The sequence below is a fragment of the Onychomys torridus genome, chromosome 5 (genome assembly GCF_903995425.1).
Source record: "Onychomys torridus chromosome 5, mOncTor1.1, whole genome shotgun sequence".
Taxonomy (NCBI): domain Eukaryota; kingdom Metazoa; phylum Chordata; class Mammalia; order Rodentia; family Cricetidae; genus Onychomys; species Onychomys torridus.
This window is the reverse complement of record NC_050447.1, coordinates 21399626-21415950: the sequence shown is the minus strand read 5'-3', so window position 1 is coordinate 21415950 and position 16325 is coordinate 21399626. Positions and strand designations below refer to the sequence as shown.

The following is a 16325-nucleotide window of genomic DNA, read 5'->3' as shown; positions in this document are numbered from 1 at the left end:
ACACTCGTGCTAGAAAGAGCTGGCGTTTTTATTAATGGAGGGTGACTAATAAATACATTATGGCAGCCAATAAATTATTACAATAACTAGGTATTTATTAAACCAGCAAGTCACTCTTCTTACAAAATTACAGTTAATGAGGGTAGGTGATGGCAATGGGTTGGGGGGGGGGGCACTGCACCTAAGAAGGCTCTGCTAAGGGGAACATGGGGTACCCGGCCTCTGGCCTGGGATAGAAGGTGCACAGGCCACAGGGGTCAAGTCAGAAGCCAGGGGGAAGCCTGGGAAGTGGGGGGCTGCTGCCCATGCAGGGTAGGCAGCTGTGGCTGGTGCAAGAAGCAAAAGGGGGGGGGGAGGCTGAGGGCTTCTCGGAAGGGCAGTTTCTGCTGGTGGCCTTTCGTACTTGGGGGAAAGAAAGCTGCCCCTCATAGGGTACCCCACTCCGACTACTGGGCCCAGGGCTTTGGATGGAGACTATTATTTCTGGTTTTCCTCCACTTGCTCCCTTCTTGACATGGCCATCATCTGGCACGGGGGAGTGTCTGTAAGCCCAACCCACTCTAAGCAGGTGTGTACAAGGCTTTTTCTTCCTGAGGGGTGGGCTGTCGGGAGGCCTGCCTATAGCCCTGGCCCTGTTCTTTGGGATGCTGGGGCTTCCTTTCTCTAGGTTGTAGCCTGACAGGATCAACAGCCTGGAAGTGCTTGCCTCCAGCAGTCCAGACCGAATCTCTGGTGAGAGGTGCTGGAGTCTCGGGACTGGGTTCTTGAGAGCCCTGGGAGTGTATCTGGAGCTTACCAGGAGGCTCAGAGAAAAGCGGTGGCAGCTAGAAGATGCTCTGTGCCCCAGAATCCTCAAGAGAGGGTGGCAGGCTACTACTGGGCGGGGAGGGAAGATCTGGAGGCTTCATGAGTCTCTCCTGGGTGTGGGAGGCCTCCTTGTCAGGAGACTGTGTTGATGGAGAAGGGGAGGGGTCAGGAAGAGAGTCAAGCCTACCCTCAGGGCACTGGCTGTTTGTCAGCAGGTGGTATGTGGGATCTATGGGTGCATTTCTTACAGCAGTACTTTCTGCAGAAGGAAAGGGCTGGGTGAAGCACTGCCAGCCTCCCTGCGAGGGGTGTGCTGTAGACGGCCAGGTTATGGGGTTGAGAAGGACACTCAGTGATATCCAGTGCAGTCCACACAGGTCAGGTGCCTTCAGCTCCTAACAGTAGGGTGTTGGCCTGGGCTGGGAGGCTGAGATGATGGAGGTCTTTTGCCTGGTCCAAAAGGATCCAAAGGGACAGGGCACCAGGATCTAGGGGCTGCACAGAAGGGATCATGGGAGGCTGAAGGCCAGCACTACCAGTGAGTGGCTCAGACTGGGAGGATTCTGTCTTCATCCCCAAAGCAGAGTTTAACCCTCCACAACTCAGACCAGACATTTGGGGGCCTCTACCCATGTTTAGAGGGAAGATTCTTGGAATGGTTGTTGGTACAGGGCACAGGACTTGCCCACAGACATCTAGCAATGGGCACGGTCCCATGAATGTGGTGAAGGCACTCTTCCTAGAAACTGGCTCCTGGCCTGCTCAGGTAGACCACTCAGAAACTATAGGATGGCCACTGATACGGCCACCACAGACCTGGTCTGGTCACTTACAACTCTCTCCCAACACCCAAAACCACGACGGAGCCAAGCCTCATCGATCATGCACGTTTGCCCCCCAGGGTAGAGCTGCTGCTGGTGATGACACAGATGGGAGACAGGATAGTTTTCCCTGTGGACCATGCTCTTGAGGGCTTAGAGTAGACAGCCTAAGACCTCCCTCTCTCGGATGGCCAGAGTGGGGGCGTTGAGAGCGGTGCAAGATAGTAGGCAAGATAGGTAGGTCAAACGGGTTGGGGGGCCGGGTCCAGGCCCTGGTCTAGCTGAGGGCTCTGGCTACCATGCTGCAGTGATCTGAAGTGGTTCCTTGGGGAGTGGAAGCTGTATGTTGATAGGAATGGAGACTTCCACCTTCCCGGAAATGGTCTTAAAAGATGGGGCTTGGCCAATATCCCTTGATTGCAGGTGTTTTTAAATTTGGGGTTACAGTCTGGGGACTCAGGTGGCCACACACAGTGGGTGATGCTGAGAAATCACTGCTGTATCTTCAGTGTGGGGCCAATGAATGAATTGGCCTTAGTCACCACATCAGGTCACTGAGATTGTAGGCTCCGGGAGTCTGTTCTCTGATCCCTCCCAGTTCCTGGCACAAGGTCCTACAATGATGGCGGTGCAGACAGCGTGGGTTGAGGGGGAAGTGGCAAGGCAGCCAGACTGGGGCTAGCTTCCCAGAGGATCAACTCTGCAAGCATTTGGCACTGGGGAAGGTTCCCGTGTTTCCCTGGACTACCAGAGTTCTGTTCTTGTTGGAACCAACAAGCCCAGAGCTGTTGGCATGCCCGTGTGTGTGTGTGTGTGTGTGTGTGTGTGTGTGTGTGTGTGTGTGTGTGTGTGAAAGCCCAGGCCTAGGACTGAGCACTGTTCCGAGTGGAGGTCAGGAGAACACAGGGCTTGAGGAAAGCAGAGGCCCTTCTAGGTGCAGCCCTTCCCCCACCCTCCTGTGGACACATCTGCATCCCTAGGTACAGCCTATGCGGTGAGCACACAAGCCTGCCTGAACCACAGGCTGTGGTACAGCTGACTGGAGATGTCTAGGAATGACAGACAGGGAAATGTTCCGACTGTTCCAAGTCAGCTGAGGCTAGGGCGCCAAAACCATCCCAGCCCCTTTTGCATAGGAACCTCTGCAGCAAAGTCCCTCCCTGGGCTCCTAAAGCTCTTCCCCAGGGGGCTGGTTGTATGTCTGCGTTGGCTTATACTCTTCCTAAGCTCACACTTCAGGGTGCTGTTGGCTCATCGCTTGCTCTCTGCCTTGAGACCAGGAATATACAAGGGCTTGCTTCCTGACTTCTTGACCAAGGTGGAGTAAAGTATGGCACTGGCTTCAGTAACTGGCTTAGTACATTACCTAGTAAAGACTCTTGTACTTGCTTCAAGAGCCTCCGGTCCCAGGGGCTCTGCCTACTCTGCCTATGACTGGAGAAGCATATCTACTCACTCAGAACTCAGGGCAGCCGAGCCTGTCTGAGTAGAACCAACAGATGGCTCTCTCAGGACTTACGATCAACCTACGCAGGAAGAGCTGCCTGCCCTCAGCTTCCTTCCCACCCTAACGCATGTGGCACAGGACCTATCTCCCCACCCATGCACCACTGCAGTCAGCAGGTCTTAAGGAATATTCTCAGGTCCAAAGGAGTCAGGGCTGAGTTTTCTGGGAAGTCCAAGGGCAAGGGAAGATCCAGAGAAGGGCTAAGATCCAAGATGAAGGAGGAGGGAAGCCTTCCCCAAGGTCTGAACCTTTGCACCCCACAAGTGCCTTGATTCCATGTTGGCGTTTGGCGACGGAACTGCCCTCTACCAAACAGACGCTAAGGAAAGCTGAAAGATGGCATCTACTATCCCCTAATCAGCCAGCACCTGCCACAGGGCCATCACCAGCCACCCTATCACCCCAGCTGAGGAAGAGACATAAGGACTTTGAGTAGGAGGCATGGGGCACAAGACACGCCCACTCCAAACCATATGGCAGCGCTGCCCACTCAGGCCCTGAGTGAAACATTGAAAAGACACAGCTGGCCAGCGAGCAACACTCAGGTGGTATGCCGCTGTCTCTGGCTTTGTGGTGTGTGGCGCTCCACACCTCTGCCCAACCCTGTTCCCATGTGTCATGCAGCTGGAGTGGGGTAGTGTGGGGATGCTCAAAGGATGCCTCCTCCTCCCCCAGGGCCAGCCTCTGGGTTTTTCTGCAGTGCACAGAGCATCCGAGCGGTGGCAGAGCTCTGGGTCCAGGGGAGAAGTGAGCAGCAGGCTGGGCAGGAGGTCAGGGCTCAGTAGAGTCCACAGCCCCGCAGATTTTTGGCGATGATGACGTCCGTCACAGCATCAAAGACAAATTGGATGTTGTTGGTGTCCGTGGCACAGGTGACATGGGTGTAGATTTCCTTGTGAGCTGATTTATTCTTACTCTCATACTGCCCCTGGATGTGAGCCACAGCTTCTGTGAAGGCACTGGGGCCTGCAAGACGAAACAGTCAGTGAGGGGAGTCAGTGAGGGCAGGAACCCTGGAGCCATTCAGCGTGGAATCATTTAGGCCAGCAGCCATAGAGCGGGTGCCAAAATCCTCCTCAGGACCACTAGAAAGCACAGGCATATGGAGTGGGAAGCTTTAGGGCTCAACTCCAGCCACAGTGGTTCATGCCGGCCAGCTGGTGGTTGGAACCTAGTGCCGCTATCACCCTAGGAAGCAACAGAACACCGGCTGCCCCAGTGACTGCCTGCCTGAGGCTGGGGACTGCCTGCGAAGCTGCTGTTTTCTCCCCAAAGGCCTGCTGGTTCCAGATGCCAATTCTGTCTTACCACAAGCTGCAGGTGGGGGTGAAAGCACGCTTTTAAGCAGGTACTGCCTCTCTGTGTGCCCGTGAGACGGCAGAGAGGGCCAGGACCCGCCTGACACTGTGGGGAGGTAGGAGGACCGTGTATTCTGCCTGGCATCCCGAGCTGCGTGGGCTCCTTCCCCTGCTCCTGGACGCTTCCCTCTCTTCCCTCTTGGGACAACTGAGAACTGACTTGCTCACATTCTTCTAAGGTGTCCCTGCATTGATCTGGTTCTCTGGTAAGCCCAAGGAGAGGATGTCTGGGAGAAAGCAGTGGCTTGGAGAAGAACTTGACCTTCGCATGGAATCCCTCCCTCCACTGCTCCATCTTCCAAGAAGTCAAGGCTAGCCTGGACCAGACTGGGGCCACTTGCCAGGGGAGGAACAGGAAGAGAATTGGAATCTGAGCCACAGTGCAGAGCTGTGGGACAGCACAGCTGAAGGGGGGTCCCAGCCATCTCAGGCATGTGTGTGTAGACCACAGCCTGGCACTGAGCGTCTCCCAGACCATAGCTGTTTGCTAAACGAGGGCTGGAAGTAAGGCTAGTTTCCTCTCAGGGCCCCTTACTGCCCTGACTCAGTTCCAAACTGATCTTGGTGACCAGCCCATGAGGGTCTCTCACAGGCCATCTTAGAGCTGAAGAACGTGGCTGGTTGGTGAGGTGGGTTGAAAGCTCATGGGGTCCTTGCCTCCAGAACTACCAGCCTGATTTTGAGAGAGGAAGGGCAGGCTGGAGAGCACTCCGCTGCTTGCTTGACTTCAGGCCATGAGCCTACAGGCCTATGCTGCTGGAATCTGTATCTTCTGCTCTATGTCCTCCAGGACCTGGTCAACCGAGACCAGCTGACAAGGACTGGGTTGTCCTGGGCTTACAACAGCCCACCTGAAGGGATTGCCATTTTTGAAGCTCCTGGGGGCGGGGCTGGTTAGGCTGCATATCTGGCTGTCTCGCTTAGACCACTATGTGTCACTGATGGCTGGCCTCTTGTCCCTGCACTTTTCTGCAGTGTAGGCAAGGCCCTGGGCTATGACAATCTTGTGGCCACTTGTGTGGGAGGTGCTGTTAGTGTGGCTGTTTATCCTTGTGATCACGGCAGTCACAACAGATCTGTAGTGATCACAGACTTTAGCAAATACCACGCTTTGCATAGTCATGGGCTTCTTTCATCTTACAGTAAATCTACAGGGGGTGGGGGAGATAGCCATTGTGACAGCAGCCTCCATCTCATGGTTGGAGAAGCCAATCGAGGAAGGCTATGTGACCTGTCTAGACACTTTCCGGTGGCTAAGTTGGGGCTGGACCACCCGAAGACCAGGTTTGTTGTCTCTCTGACATTGTGGGTTCCCACTGCGCATGTACCCTCTGCTTAGAGATGACTGACTGGACCTCCCTAGGGTTGTGAATATCACACTGGAGACAGGCATAACCAGCCAGGGGTCTAGGCCTTAGCTGCCCAGGGCTTCTTGTCATGGCTGGCTCTAGAACAGTTCTGTGGGGGTGGATTCTGCAGGGTGAGCTGGGTGCACTCAAGCACAGGGAGTGCCCAGACAGGCCTGGTTTCTTGGCTGCCCTGTAGCCACAGGGGCCGTGTGGGCCGAGGACTCTACCTGTGTACTCAGGAAAGCAGATGGTCAGTGGGGACTTGGTGATCTTCTCCTCGAATATGTCCTTCTTGTTGAGGAACAGGATGACGGAGGTGTCGGTGAACCACTTGTTGTTACAGATGCTGTCGAAGAGCTTCAGGGATTCGTGCATGCGGTTCTGCAACAGAGCGGGGAGGCAGGTGAGGCTGCGGCACCCCGCACCCTGACCTACTATGGCTATGACACAGCGAGACAAGCAGGGGGAGAGCCACCAATGTTCTTAATGCATTCCCGGGGACAGAGACAGAGGGCCCACGTGGACAACCAGGACATGGCCCTGCTTCATATCACACACAGGCGGGTTTGGGTGGAGCTGGGGTGGGTCAGGAGTGCTGTCCCTTCCAGAGAGAGCTGGCCTGGGCGGGGCACTGAGGTCACTGCAGAGGCTGCAGCCCCTGGAGAGGACATGCACCATGCACGTAGAGGGCAGGGGTGCAACCACCATCCGGCATGTCTACACGACACCGTGGATCATGCAGACTTCTCTACCAGGGTCTCATTCATTTTTGCCAGCGAGGTCAGGAGGGCGCACGCATTCGGTTGGGTAACATTAACCGAGGACTGGGGCCCTCGAATTAATCCGAGTTGGAAGCAGATACCAGGGGACAGCGTCTCGGGGGTGATGTTGCTGTGGCCTTGGCTGGTTGGGTGACTTTGTTGGTTGACTGGGATGAGGGGAGCTCTCTCTGAGAAAGCTAGGAGTTGGGGCTGGTTCCTCAGAAGGGGGGCCAGGAGAACCCCAAGGAGACACTTAGCAAAACAGGTTAAAACTCAGAGGAAGCTAAAAACCCAGCAGCAAACGTCAGAGAAGGGAAAAGAGAAACCCTGAAAAATTGATCCAGTCAGTCTCAGACCCAGAAAGTCCAGGGCAGCTGTGCAGCTGGGCTGGAAGGCTGTGGGGAGGATGGGCTCAGCTCAGAAGCCAGCATGGAGCTTAGGCCTGGGGCCCGGCATTCACAGCAAAGTCACCCAGCGGGGCCCTGAGAACCTGCTGCTTTCAACTCTTAGCTCATGTTTGATCAGAGGGAGGTGCTTCATACCTGCCGGGCTTGGAGGGTCTCTCAGAATCTGCCCATGGTTTTGGCCTTGCTTTGGTAAGAAAAGGCCCTGCAGGCGCTGGTGCCAGGAGTGGTGGAGAAGCTGTGGCAGCCTGTGGCCTGGCTGAGTGGCGCTGAGAGCAGGCACGAGGACAAGATGAGCCCGTGGGGTCCCAGGGTGCGGCGGGCAGTGTGGCTGGTCCGGTGTTGGGCAGCCACTAGCCGCAGGGCCTTCCTGGCCTAGCTCCAGGAACTGCCTTCAGACATCTTTGTCTCTGTGGCCCCAATTTTCCTCCCCAGGCCAGGGAGGGAAGTGCGGAGCTGGCTAGAGGGGAAGACTGAGGACCAATGACTGGGTCATTGGTGCCTACATCTTGCCTCTCTAGGGAAGAGCATCCACACTCTACCTCCTGTCCCCTGGCGACACCATCCAGACAGAGGAGCAGGACTGCTCCTTACTGAGTGGAGTCTGTGCAGATGCTGTTTCAGCTCTTAGCCCATGAGGCTGTTTGACCATCCTCACCCCACAGCACATGCCTAAGGAAGGTGTGGCGATTATGCACGATCACGCAGCTGGCAGGAGTGATGCCAGGCCTTGGATTGGATCCATCTACTCGCAAGCTGTTCACTTCGCACATAGGTCCCCCCTGCCCCATACACCGACGATTGCTAGTCCCACAGCAATAGTATTCTTTTACGGACACTACAGCTAGGGGCTACTGCTGTGGGCTGCTGGCAAGCTGGAAGGCAACCCCTGTTTCTGGAGGCTTGGTTGTTGGGTGGCCAGCCTTGGGGAGGGAGAAGCCTAGGAAGAGCTTGCTCTGACTTGGGCCCATGTGTTTTTCCTTCCTCAAGGTTCTTGCCTCCAGCCCTTGTGGAGAGAAGCAAGGGGAATGAACTGGAGGCAGGGAAGGGGTGAGAGAACAGTAAGAGCAGTCAGTTAGGAAGGACCCCTGAGGGCAAGTGTTTCAGGGCCTGGGTACATAGCAGCAAGGCTACTGAGGAGCTTATGGGGAAGTAGATAGGGCCAACCATCCTGACTTGGAGACCTGAAGCCACCGGGCTTGGTGCCCACTGGACATTCCTTTGTGTCTGTTCTGTGGATTACTGAGGACCTGGCCCCACAGTTGATGGTCCTGGGCCTTTGCTCTGGCAGGCAGGTCCAAAAGAGAGGCCATGCTCTAGTGTGAAGGGTCTCTTACCATCTAGCCTCCAGCTCCTTGACTTTTTTTCAATCCCATGCTGGATGTAGCATCTACACCCAGAAAAGACAGGCCACAGGGAGTGGGCACAATGGCTCTTACGGCACAGAGGCAACCCATAGTGGTGAACTGTGTACTGGACCAGTCACTCTGATGGATGTACTAACAGGAGAATGTCCTGGGCTTTGGGCAGTCACAGAGTCTAGGGTTCAAGGAGTCCAGGGCAGTTTTCCCCACTCCACACTGGGTCTCGGGACTAGACCACTGTCTGCCACTAGACCTCAGCCATCACTTGATGGAAGTCTGGTCCACCCCTCCTCCCAGCAGCTTGGCTTCCATCTGCTAAAAGCTCCATTACTCGGCGTGAATTACTCAGGACGGCGGGTCCTCCTCTACCAGAACTGTACCCTCTCAGCACATACCCCAAGAGCTCATCCACCCCCTCCATAGGCACCAGTAATGACTGGACTGGAACTGGTAAGCAAATCAGACTCATAAGGAAGACAGGCCTTGTTCAAGGCCAGCATGACCACAAGCCCCTCCTTCGACCCTTGGTGTTGATCCCATGGCTCAGGGGGAAGCATTCTGATTGTATTCCGTATAGGAGGGCAGATGCCAAAGTTGAGTCCACAGCCACGAACCCCACTCTCAGAAGTGGGCTTGTCTCCCACAACCCAGTAGGACGTAGTGAGGCCTGGTTCCCTTTCCAGGCTTTATACACAGGCCCACAGACTTGTGGGCTGAAACTCCAATGGGAAAAGCTCAGTGGATATATCTGACTCAGGGCAATCACCAGCAGTAATATCTGGCTAGCTAGGCACTGTTAAGCAAAAATTGCTTCCATGACGGGTGACCTTAGACAAGGTGGATGGTATGATTGTCGCTGCTTTTCAGACAACAGGAGCCCAGGCAAAAAGGATGCTGCCCGAATTAAGCTCATACCAGTGAGCAGCAAAGCCAGGGTGAGGCCAAGGGGAAGGTTGGCAAGGGCCCTCTCAAGCCAGGTGGCAGGTCTCAGAGGCTGAGTTTGACACAGAGAGCCCAGAGCCACACTTGACACTCACCAGCATGCCTGTTTCTTGGTGCCCCCTCTTGGCCAGGGAGCCCCACAGCTCTCCAGCTGGCTAGTATCCCAGGAAGGGTAGAAGCAAGGGTAGAAGCAGCTAAAGCTGCCTTCCCTCTGGCACACATGCTCTTGCTCAGCTGCCGTCTGGCTTCACAGGATTTGCTTAATTTTTTCCTGGTCTGACAGCACCGTGACTCCACTGTTTACTAACAAGGTGCTTACTGGCAAGACCCTGACTCTAATAAGTTATCTGCAGCAGTCTGAACAGAAACTGCACTGGGAGCCCCCAGCTGCTTCTGTTGTACTGGGCTCACTGGCATTTGCCCTGACAACACAGAATGGGCGAGGGCTCCTGGCACAGGCCATCTGGGAGGCCCGAGGATGCTGAACGCTGGCTTGTTCTGTGGCCGGCTTTCACTTCAGCTCACTCACCGTGGTTTCGTCCTCGTGGAGCACCTGGTCATAGCCGCTGAGTGCGACACAGAAGATGATGGCCGTGACATCCTCAAAACAATGGATCCATTTCTTGCGTTCAGATCGCTGGCCCCCAACATCAAACAGCCTGCAGGAAGTCAGGGAGAGCTGGCTGTGAGGGTGGGGATGCTTGTGATCTGGCAGCCAGAGTGTTGAGCAGTGGGAGCATAGTATCTCACCCTGAGAAACCAACAGACTGATAGATGAACCACTGCCACCCCTGCGCCTGAAGGCAGCTCTCATTACCCTGAGACCTGTCTCAGGACTGAATGTGTACAAGCAGGGTGACTCAAAGACCTGCCTCACCTCTTGGCCTCTTTTCTAGTTTCACCTACTATTAAGAAACCACACCTGGAAGATAGCCCAGGGGTCACCAGGCCTTAGCCCATGAGCGTTATTCTTGGGAGACCCAACCCTCCAGTAGGGCTCCAGAAACCTGGTAGCACAGTTCTCCTGTTCTTGGGTTTCTGAGCCCCTGGATCGTAGGCATGTTCTGTGTCTGGGGAAACCCCACTTTTTAAGGCCTTGCCTTCTGTAGGTTCTCCAGGATGTGAGAGAACTCCTCTCTCAGACTCTCTAGCTGAGGCTGTAGTGATGTTTGGGGTTTCCCTGGTATTGCTTGGGCCTACTCACCTGGTTCAGGCTTACCCACCCTGTCCCCTTCCAGGGGCCTCTGAAGTAAGTCACCTGCTGTTTTTAGCCTTTGAACTTGGCAGAAAACAAGTTCTCAGATGGGTTTCTTCTGGTACCTAGCTGTCTGACCAATTGAGACAGATCCTTGAGAGAAGACACTGTCTGGCTACCAAGATGAGGCAAGGCAGGGAGTGGACATTCCCCCATCTCTCTGGCTCATCACCAGGCCTATCACTAGGGCCTGCTGTCTCCATAGGCCTCACCTGAAGTGAAGGTTCTTGAATGTGAAGTGGGTTTCTACAATGCCGGTGGTTTTGACCCTGGTTCGGAGGATGTCCTGTTCAGTGGGCTGGTAGTCAGCAGCTCCAATCCGATCCAGGCTGTCCAGGTAGCTGGGGATGACAGAGTACAAGTGTCCATGGATGGGCCTGGGCTCTGCTCGCTACCTTTGGAGCCCAGTGTCAGCCACAGTTTTTACAAGGCGGACTGTGGGACCAGTTAGTGAACATGAGGTCAATCAAGAGAGGATGTGAGGGTCTTAGACTTGCAGTCTCTAAGGTCCCCAAATTCAGACTCAAAGGAACAGGGCACGCAGTCCCAGCTATGCTGGGATGGCCCTGTGAATGAGACTGCCAGGTTCACAGCACAGTTCTGTTAGATCTTCATTTAAAAATAATAATGGCCAATAGGCAGGATCTGCTCTTTCAAAATGTATTTATTTACTTTTATACTATGTGTATGGGAGTTTTGTCTGTATGGATGTCTGTACACCACATGCATGTGCACCACAGAGGCCAGAAGAGGATGTCATGTCCCCTGAAACTGGAGTTACAGACATGTATGAGCTGCCATGTAGGTACTGAGAATTGAACCCATGTCCTCTAGAAGAGCAGCCAGTGCTCTTAACTGCTGAGCCATCTCTCCAATCCCAAGTTCTGTTCTTTACATGTATTCATGTTCCATCTTTAATTTCCCTGTGCCAATACTGCTTTACACATTAAAAAAAAACAAACAAACAACAACAACAAAAAAAACCACACACACACACACACACACACACACACACACACATACACACACAGCTCAATACAGCCAAGTCCATGGCTCCAGAGTCTTCTTGTTTACCAAGAGGTCTGTGTGCCTCTCCCATTTTATGCTCTTCTAAGCAGGGATCATGGGGTCCATCTCAGCAGAGCAGTGGTAGGGCCTCCCTAGAAGCCAGATCTTTGGAATCTTTGCTCTCAATGGAAGGCAAACTGGGAATGTGACAAGGGAAGGAGCTGGGGGAGCAGAGTAGATCAGTGATATTGGACCTCCCACAAGTTCCTTAGAAAGCCTGAGTGTATCTGGGAAGGTTCTGTTTTCAGTCCTCTGTGCCTGACCTCTCCTTGTCCATAGCTGCTAACTAACGGCCTCTTCTTTCAGGCTAATATCCTTGACTCTGGTGGACACCAGGCCTGGGGAACCCTTTGTCTTGCTATACCTCAGCTGGGCAATGTCCTCTGAACAATACAAGCTGGCCCCCTGGTCTCACTTTTGCTGGCTGTGTCTCACCAAAGCCTCCCAAACCTTGTATGCTGGTTGTTTTGTTTTGTTTTCAATTTGACACAAACCTAGACATATTTGGGAAGAGGGAATCTTAGTTAAGAAAATGGCTTCATAATAAGATTGGCCTACAGGAAAATCTGTATGGCATTTTCTTGATTGATGATTGATATGGAAAAGCCTCACCTAAGGTTAAGAAGAGTTATGGCCCACCAAGGGAGTGAAAACCAGGGCAGAAGTCTAGCAATTGCCTGGGTCCCTTTCTCTTTGAGCTCAGGATCCACAAAGGGCAGGTTTGGGCGAGGGGGTATGATAATTAATTGGAGCTTTAGGATGTTAACGGCCCCTTCTGGAGTGGTGAAATTTCATAGTCCTATCAGGGCCTGTTTAACTCCTGCAAGAACGTAACTCTAGACCAAAAATAACATTTATGAAAGCAAGGTGTGGTGGCATGTACCTGTAATCACAGCACTCAGGAGGTTGATGCAGAAGGATGGAGAGGTTTGAAGTCAGTCTGAGCTATAACACAAGTTCCAGGTAAACATGAGGTACATAGCGAGACCCCATCTCCAGAAGAGACAGGCAGAGCGACACTAAGGTCCTTCTACTTGTACCCCTCTCCGTCTCCTGTTGGTTTTCTCTCAGAGGCGGCACAGGAGACCCGACTAGGAGAATACCATTCTATCCAGCAAACTTAGAAGGTGGCTGAGGAGAGCCAGAGAGTGAGACTCAGAGGGGGTGGAGGGACAGGTAATTGCGAATACTGACTCAAACTGTAACAGTGACCACAGGACAAATGAAAAATAATCCTGAAACCAGCAGAAAACTGGGGGTGGTGGGAAAGCATGGGAGGGAGGAAGGTAAACTCAACTCCATATTTCAAGGTAAGAGTCAGGAAATATGCTGCGCGGTGGTGATGCACGCCTTTAATCCCAGCACTCGGGAGGCAGAGCCAGTGGAACTCTGAGTTTGAGACCAGCCTGGTCTACAGAGTGAGATCCAGGACAGGCTCCAAAACTATACGGAGAAACTCTGTCTCGAAAAACAAAAACAAAAACCAAAACATAAGAAGAGTCATGAAATACTGACTAGTATAGGATGGGAAAATGCAAACAGAAGGGAGGAGACAGGTGGTGTGTGTGTGTGTGTGTGTGTCTGTGTGTGTGTGTGTGTGTCTGTGTGTGTCTGTGTGTGTGTGCGTGTGCGTGTGCGTGTGCGTGTGTGTGTGTGTGTGTGTGTGTGTGTGTGTGTGTGTGTAGGGCAGGGACAACATTGATATTCACTTTATATCCTGGTCTCTTGTTGAGATGTCTTTGCAAGGGACTCATTTTAGTAATAAAATTAATAAAATGGGTAAAACCTGAGAGGAACATTTGATGGACTTCCAGAAGACAGACTGAGGCCAGGAGGCCCTGTGGGACCCAGCAGGGGGGGGCAAGGAAGTGTGGGAGACCCGCTCCCAATTTTCCCCAGGGTACTCTTGAGAAGTGAGAAGTGAGAAATGTTCAGACAGAAGGACAGAGGGGAGAGACAGAAACACAGGATAGTGCGGGAGGGCCTGGGTCAATATCCACTGGCCCCTTCTGTCTCTTCTAAAGGGCTTTTAAAAGAAATGCCAAGGGGTGGAGCAAAAGACCTCCCCTAGCACAGCCAAGTGCAGACTCTTTCAAACACCTGGTAACCATGCACATGGTCAAGCAATCCTTCAATGCAGCCGGGTAAAGCAAGCTCAGATCTCTCTAGGAACCTTTGTGGGCCTCCAAAGGGAGGCAGTGAAGCTCTAGCTTCCATGGCCATGTGGAGGGTGCTGACTAAGAGGCGCTCCCTCTGGTTTCTGGGCGGCCATTCTCAGGCCTGTGATCTGAGTTTTCACAGGGAGTTTGGATCTCTGCTCATCAAGGTGTCCCTAAGAGCTCATAAAGCTTGGTGGCTTGGGTAGCCACTATCTGGGGCCACAACCTACCTTAGGCATCTGCCTATGCAAATCTCTTCCAGGTGTGAGAAATGGGAAGAGGTTCTTGGCCTTACTCTGGTCCCTAGTTTGTTAGCTGCCATCATAGCCAATGAAATAGCCACATGTCATTAGTGAGTGCTCTTTTGTTGGGTCCCGCTGGCTATGCTAGTATAATGTAGATTTCAATTTTTAGATTCTTATTTTGAGTTAGGGTCTCATGATATACCCCAGGCTAGCCTCAAACTTGCCACCCTGCTGCCTCCATCTCCTGAGCAGTAGGATTACAGGTGTCTATCACCTTGCCTAGAGATCACAGTTTATTAATCTCAGCACTATTGATGTTCTGGCCATTTGTTGTTGGCTCTGTGTTTTGGGACTGTCCTGTTCAGTGTAGGGTGTCTAGCATTATTTCTGGGTACCTGGAGCATCGCTCCCTAGTGCTGACAATGACAAAGGACTCCAGAATCAGGTCCCAGCTGAGAAGCACAGTGACAAGGTGAGTCAGACGAGGCCAGGGCACACACATCCTTGGACAGTGGGAAAAAGCCTGCAGCACCCTACTGCAAGCTCTTCTTGAAAGCCTGGGTACCAGGTTACAAAAACTAGGGGCACCCTTCAATGCCAAGATACACCCCAGTGTCGCCATCCATTCCAGGACTCCAGAGCCACCCATCTGGGAGAAAGTGGCAAAGGTCAGCAGGTCTGTGACCTCGATGTCCCAGGAAGCACCCAAGACATGTTCTCAGCTGTGGCTTTGACCACTTCTCATTTCTCTTCATCTTCTCTGCCCCCCACCCCCACCCCTTTTCTTCCCCCTACTTACAGCACGATACTGAAGGCTATATTTGCTTACTTATTCTATTTCTTGACTGAAAACTACTTATTTCTTGTTTTTTTTTTTTAACTCTAAAGCTAGAAGAAAGCTGGGAGTGGTGACACCAGCACTTGGGAGGCCGAGTTAGGATGACCAAAGTTCCAGGTCATCATCACCTACACAGTGAGTTTGAGGTTACATATGACCCTGTCTCACAAAACAAAACAAAACAAAGCAAAAAACGTTTTTAAAAACACATAAAGTAATGGATTTCATTACATTTTCACGCATATTTCAGAAGCCTGTTTTGGTGCTAAATATTATCCAGGGCCTAGCATGTGCTAAGTAGGTACTCCAGCTAAACCTCAGTCCCAAGTCTATTGTTTTCTTAAAAAGAGAATAAGATTGCAGCATTTGAGTTGTTTGCTGTCTGTATATCTTTGTTGTTGTTACTTGTTTTTATTTTTTGTAAATGCGTTTTGAGGTAGGATTTGTCTATGTAGCCTTGGTTGGCCTGCAATTCTCTATGTAAACCAGATTGGCCTTGGGTTCATAAAGATCCACCTGCTTCTGCTTCCTGAGTGCTGGGATTAAAGGTGTGTTCCAGCGCACCTGGCTCCTGTACTGTTCTTGAGTCATACTTGTGGTCTGGGGCTTTCTAGAAGAAACAAACCCTACCTGCTAGCCTTGGACTTTCCCTGTGGGTGCAGATGTGGTCCCGGAGAGGTGGACTAGATTCCTGCCCTCCAGAAACTTCCTGTGTGGCTGTCTCTTTGCTTTCTTCCTTCCCTGGACACAAGAAGTCAAGTCCTTCCTGTCCCTCCCTTATGCCACTACCAGGGCTTTGTATCTCAGCCAGAATTTTCCCATCTCACCATTCCCCATCCTCCCATCCCTTCGCCTTTACCGTGCTCCAGCCCCCAGCCTGCCTGGGCACTTACTATTTGGCAGAATCATTGAGCTGATACTCCCGAGAACGGTTGAAGCACTCTTGGATCCCCGAGTCACCCCAGAGCCGCATCATAGCAGACAGCAGTTCTGTAGAGAAGGGTTCAGTGTCTTCCATACGGCTCACCACATCACACACCATCTTGGAGTCCGCCTGCAAGGACAGAGAGACACATTGCTCTGAGACCTTGGTGGGGCTTTTGATGCAGTCTCTACCAGGACAGCAGGCCCATGCCAAGCTAACACCCAGTCTCTGCTTGCTCAGAAGATGTGGGTGGTTCTGGGAGCCTCAGGAAAGTTCTAGAGCAACAAACTCCATGGTCAGGCTCAGCTCTCTACCCTTCCATTTCCCAGAGCAGCTCTTCCCCCATCTGTCTGAAAAGGAGCTTCTGAACAGGAATTTTGTGAATGTGGGGGGGCGGGGGGAGAGGGGACACAAAATTTTACAGCCTGTGTTTTTGGGCCAGAGTTGTAATTTTCTATTTTCTTACCTGAGGGAGCAAGTCCTGGAACCAGTCTCTATCTGGGCGAGGGTCTGGTTATTTGA

At 52.6% G+C, this 16325-nt stretch overlaps 1 protein-coding gene across 2 annotated transcripts in view; it reads right to left on the bottom strand.

Annotated features, from left to right (window-relative positions):
* The window catches only part of Gnao1 (G protein subunit alpha o1), a 159419-nt gene that overhangs the window by 7693 nt on the left and 135401 nt on the right, over nt 1–16325 (bottom strand). Inside the window, exons 4-8 of one of the 2 annotated variants that reach the window (XM_036188697.1) lie at nt 15772–15932; nt 10781–10909; nt 9843–9972; nt 6070–6223; nt 11–4101 (exon numbers count right to left, since the gene is read on the bottom strand). In XM_036188697.1, the coding sequence (XP_036044590.1) occupies nt 3914–4101; nt 6070–6223; nt 9843–9972; nt 10781–10909; nt 15772–15932 (762 nt within the window). In that variant the 3' untranslated portion in view covers nt 11–3913. Of the gene's footprint in view, nt 1–10; nt 4102–6069; nt 6224–9842; nt 9973–10780; nt 10910–15771; nt 15933–16325 lie in introns of those variants that run through there. The other variant, XM_036188696.1, reaches the window with a different exon arrangement.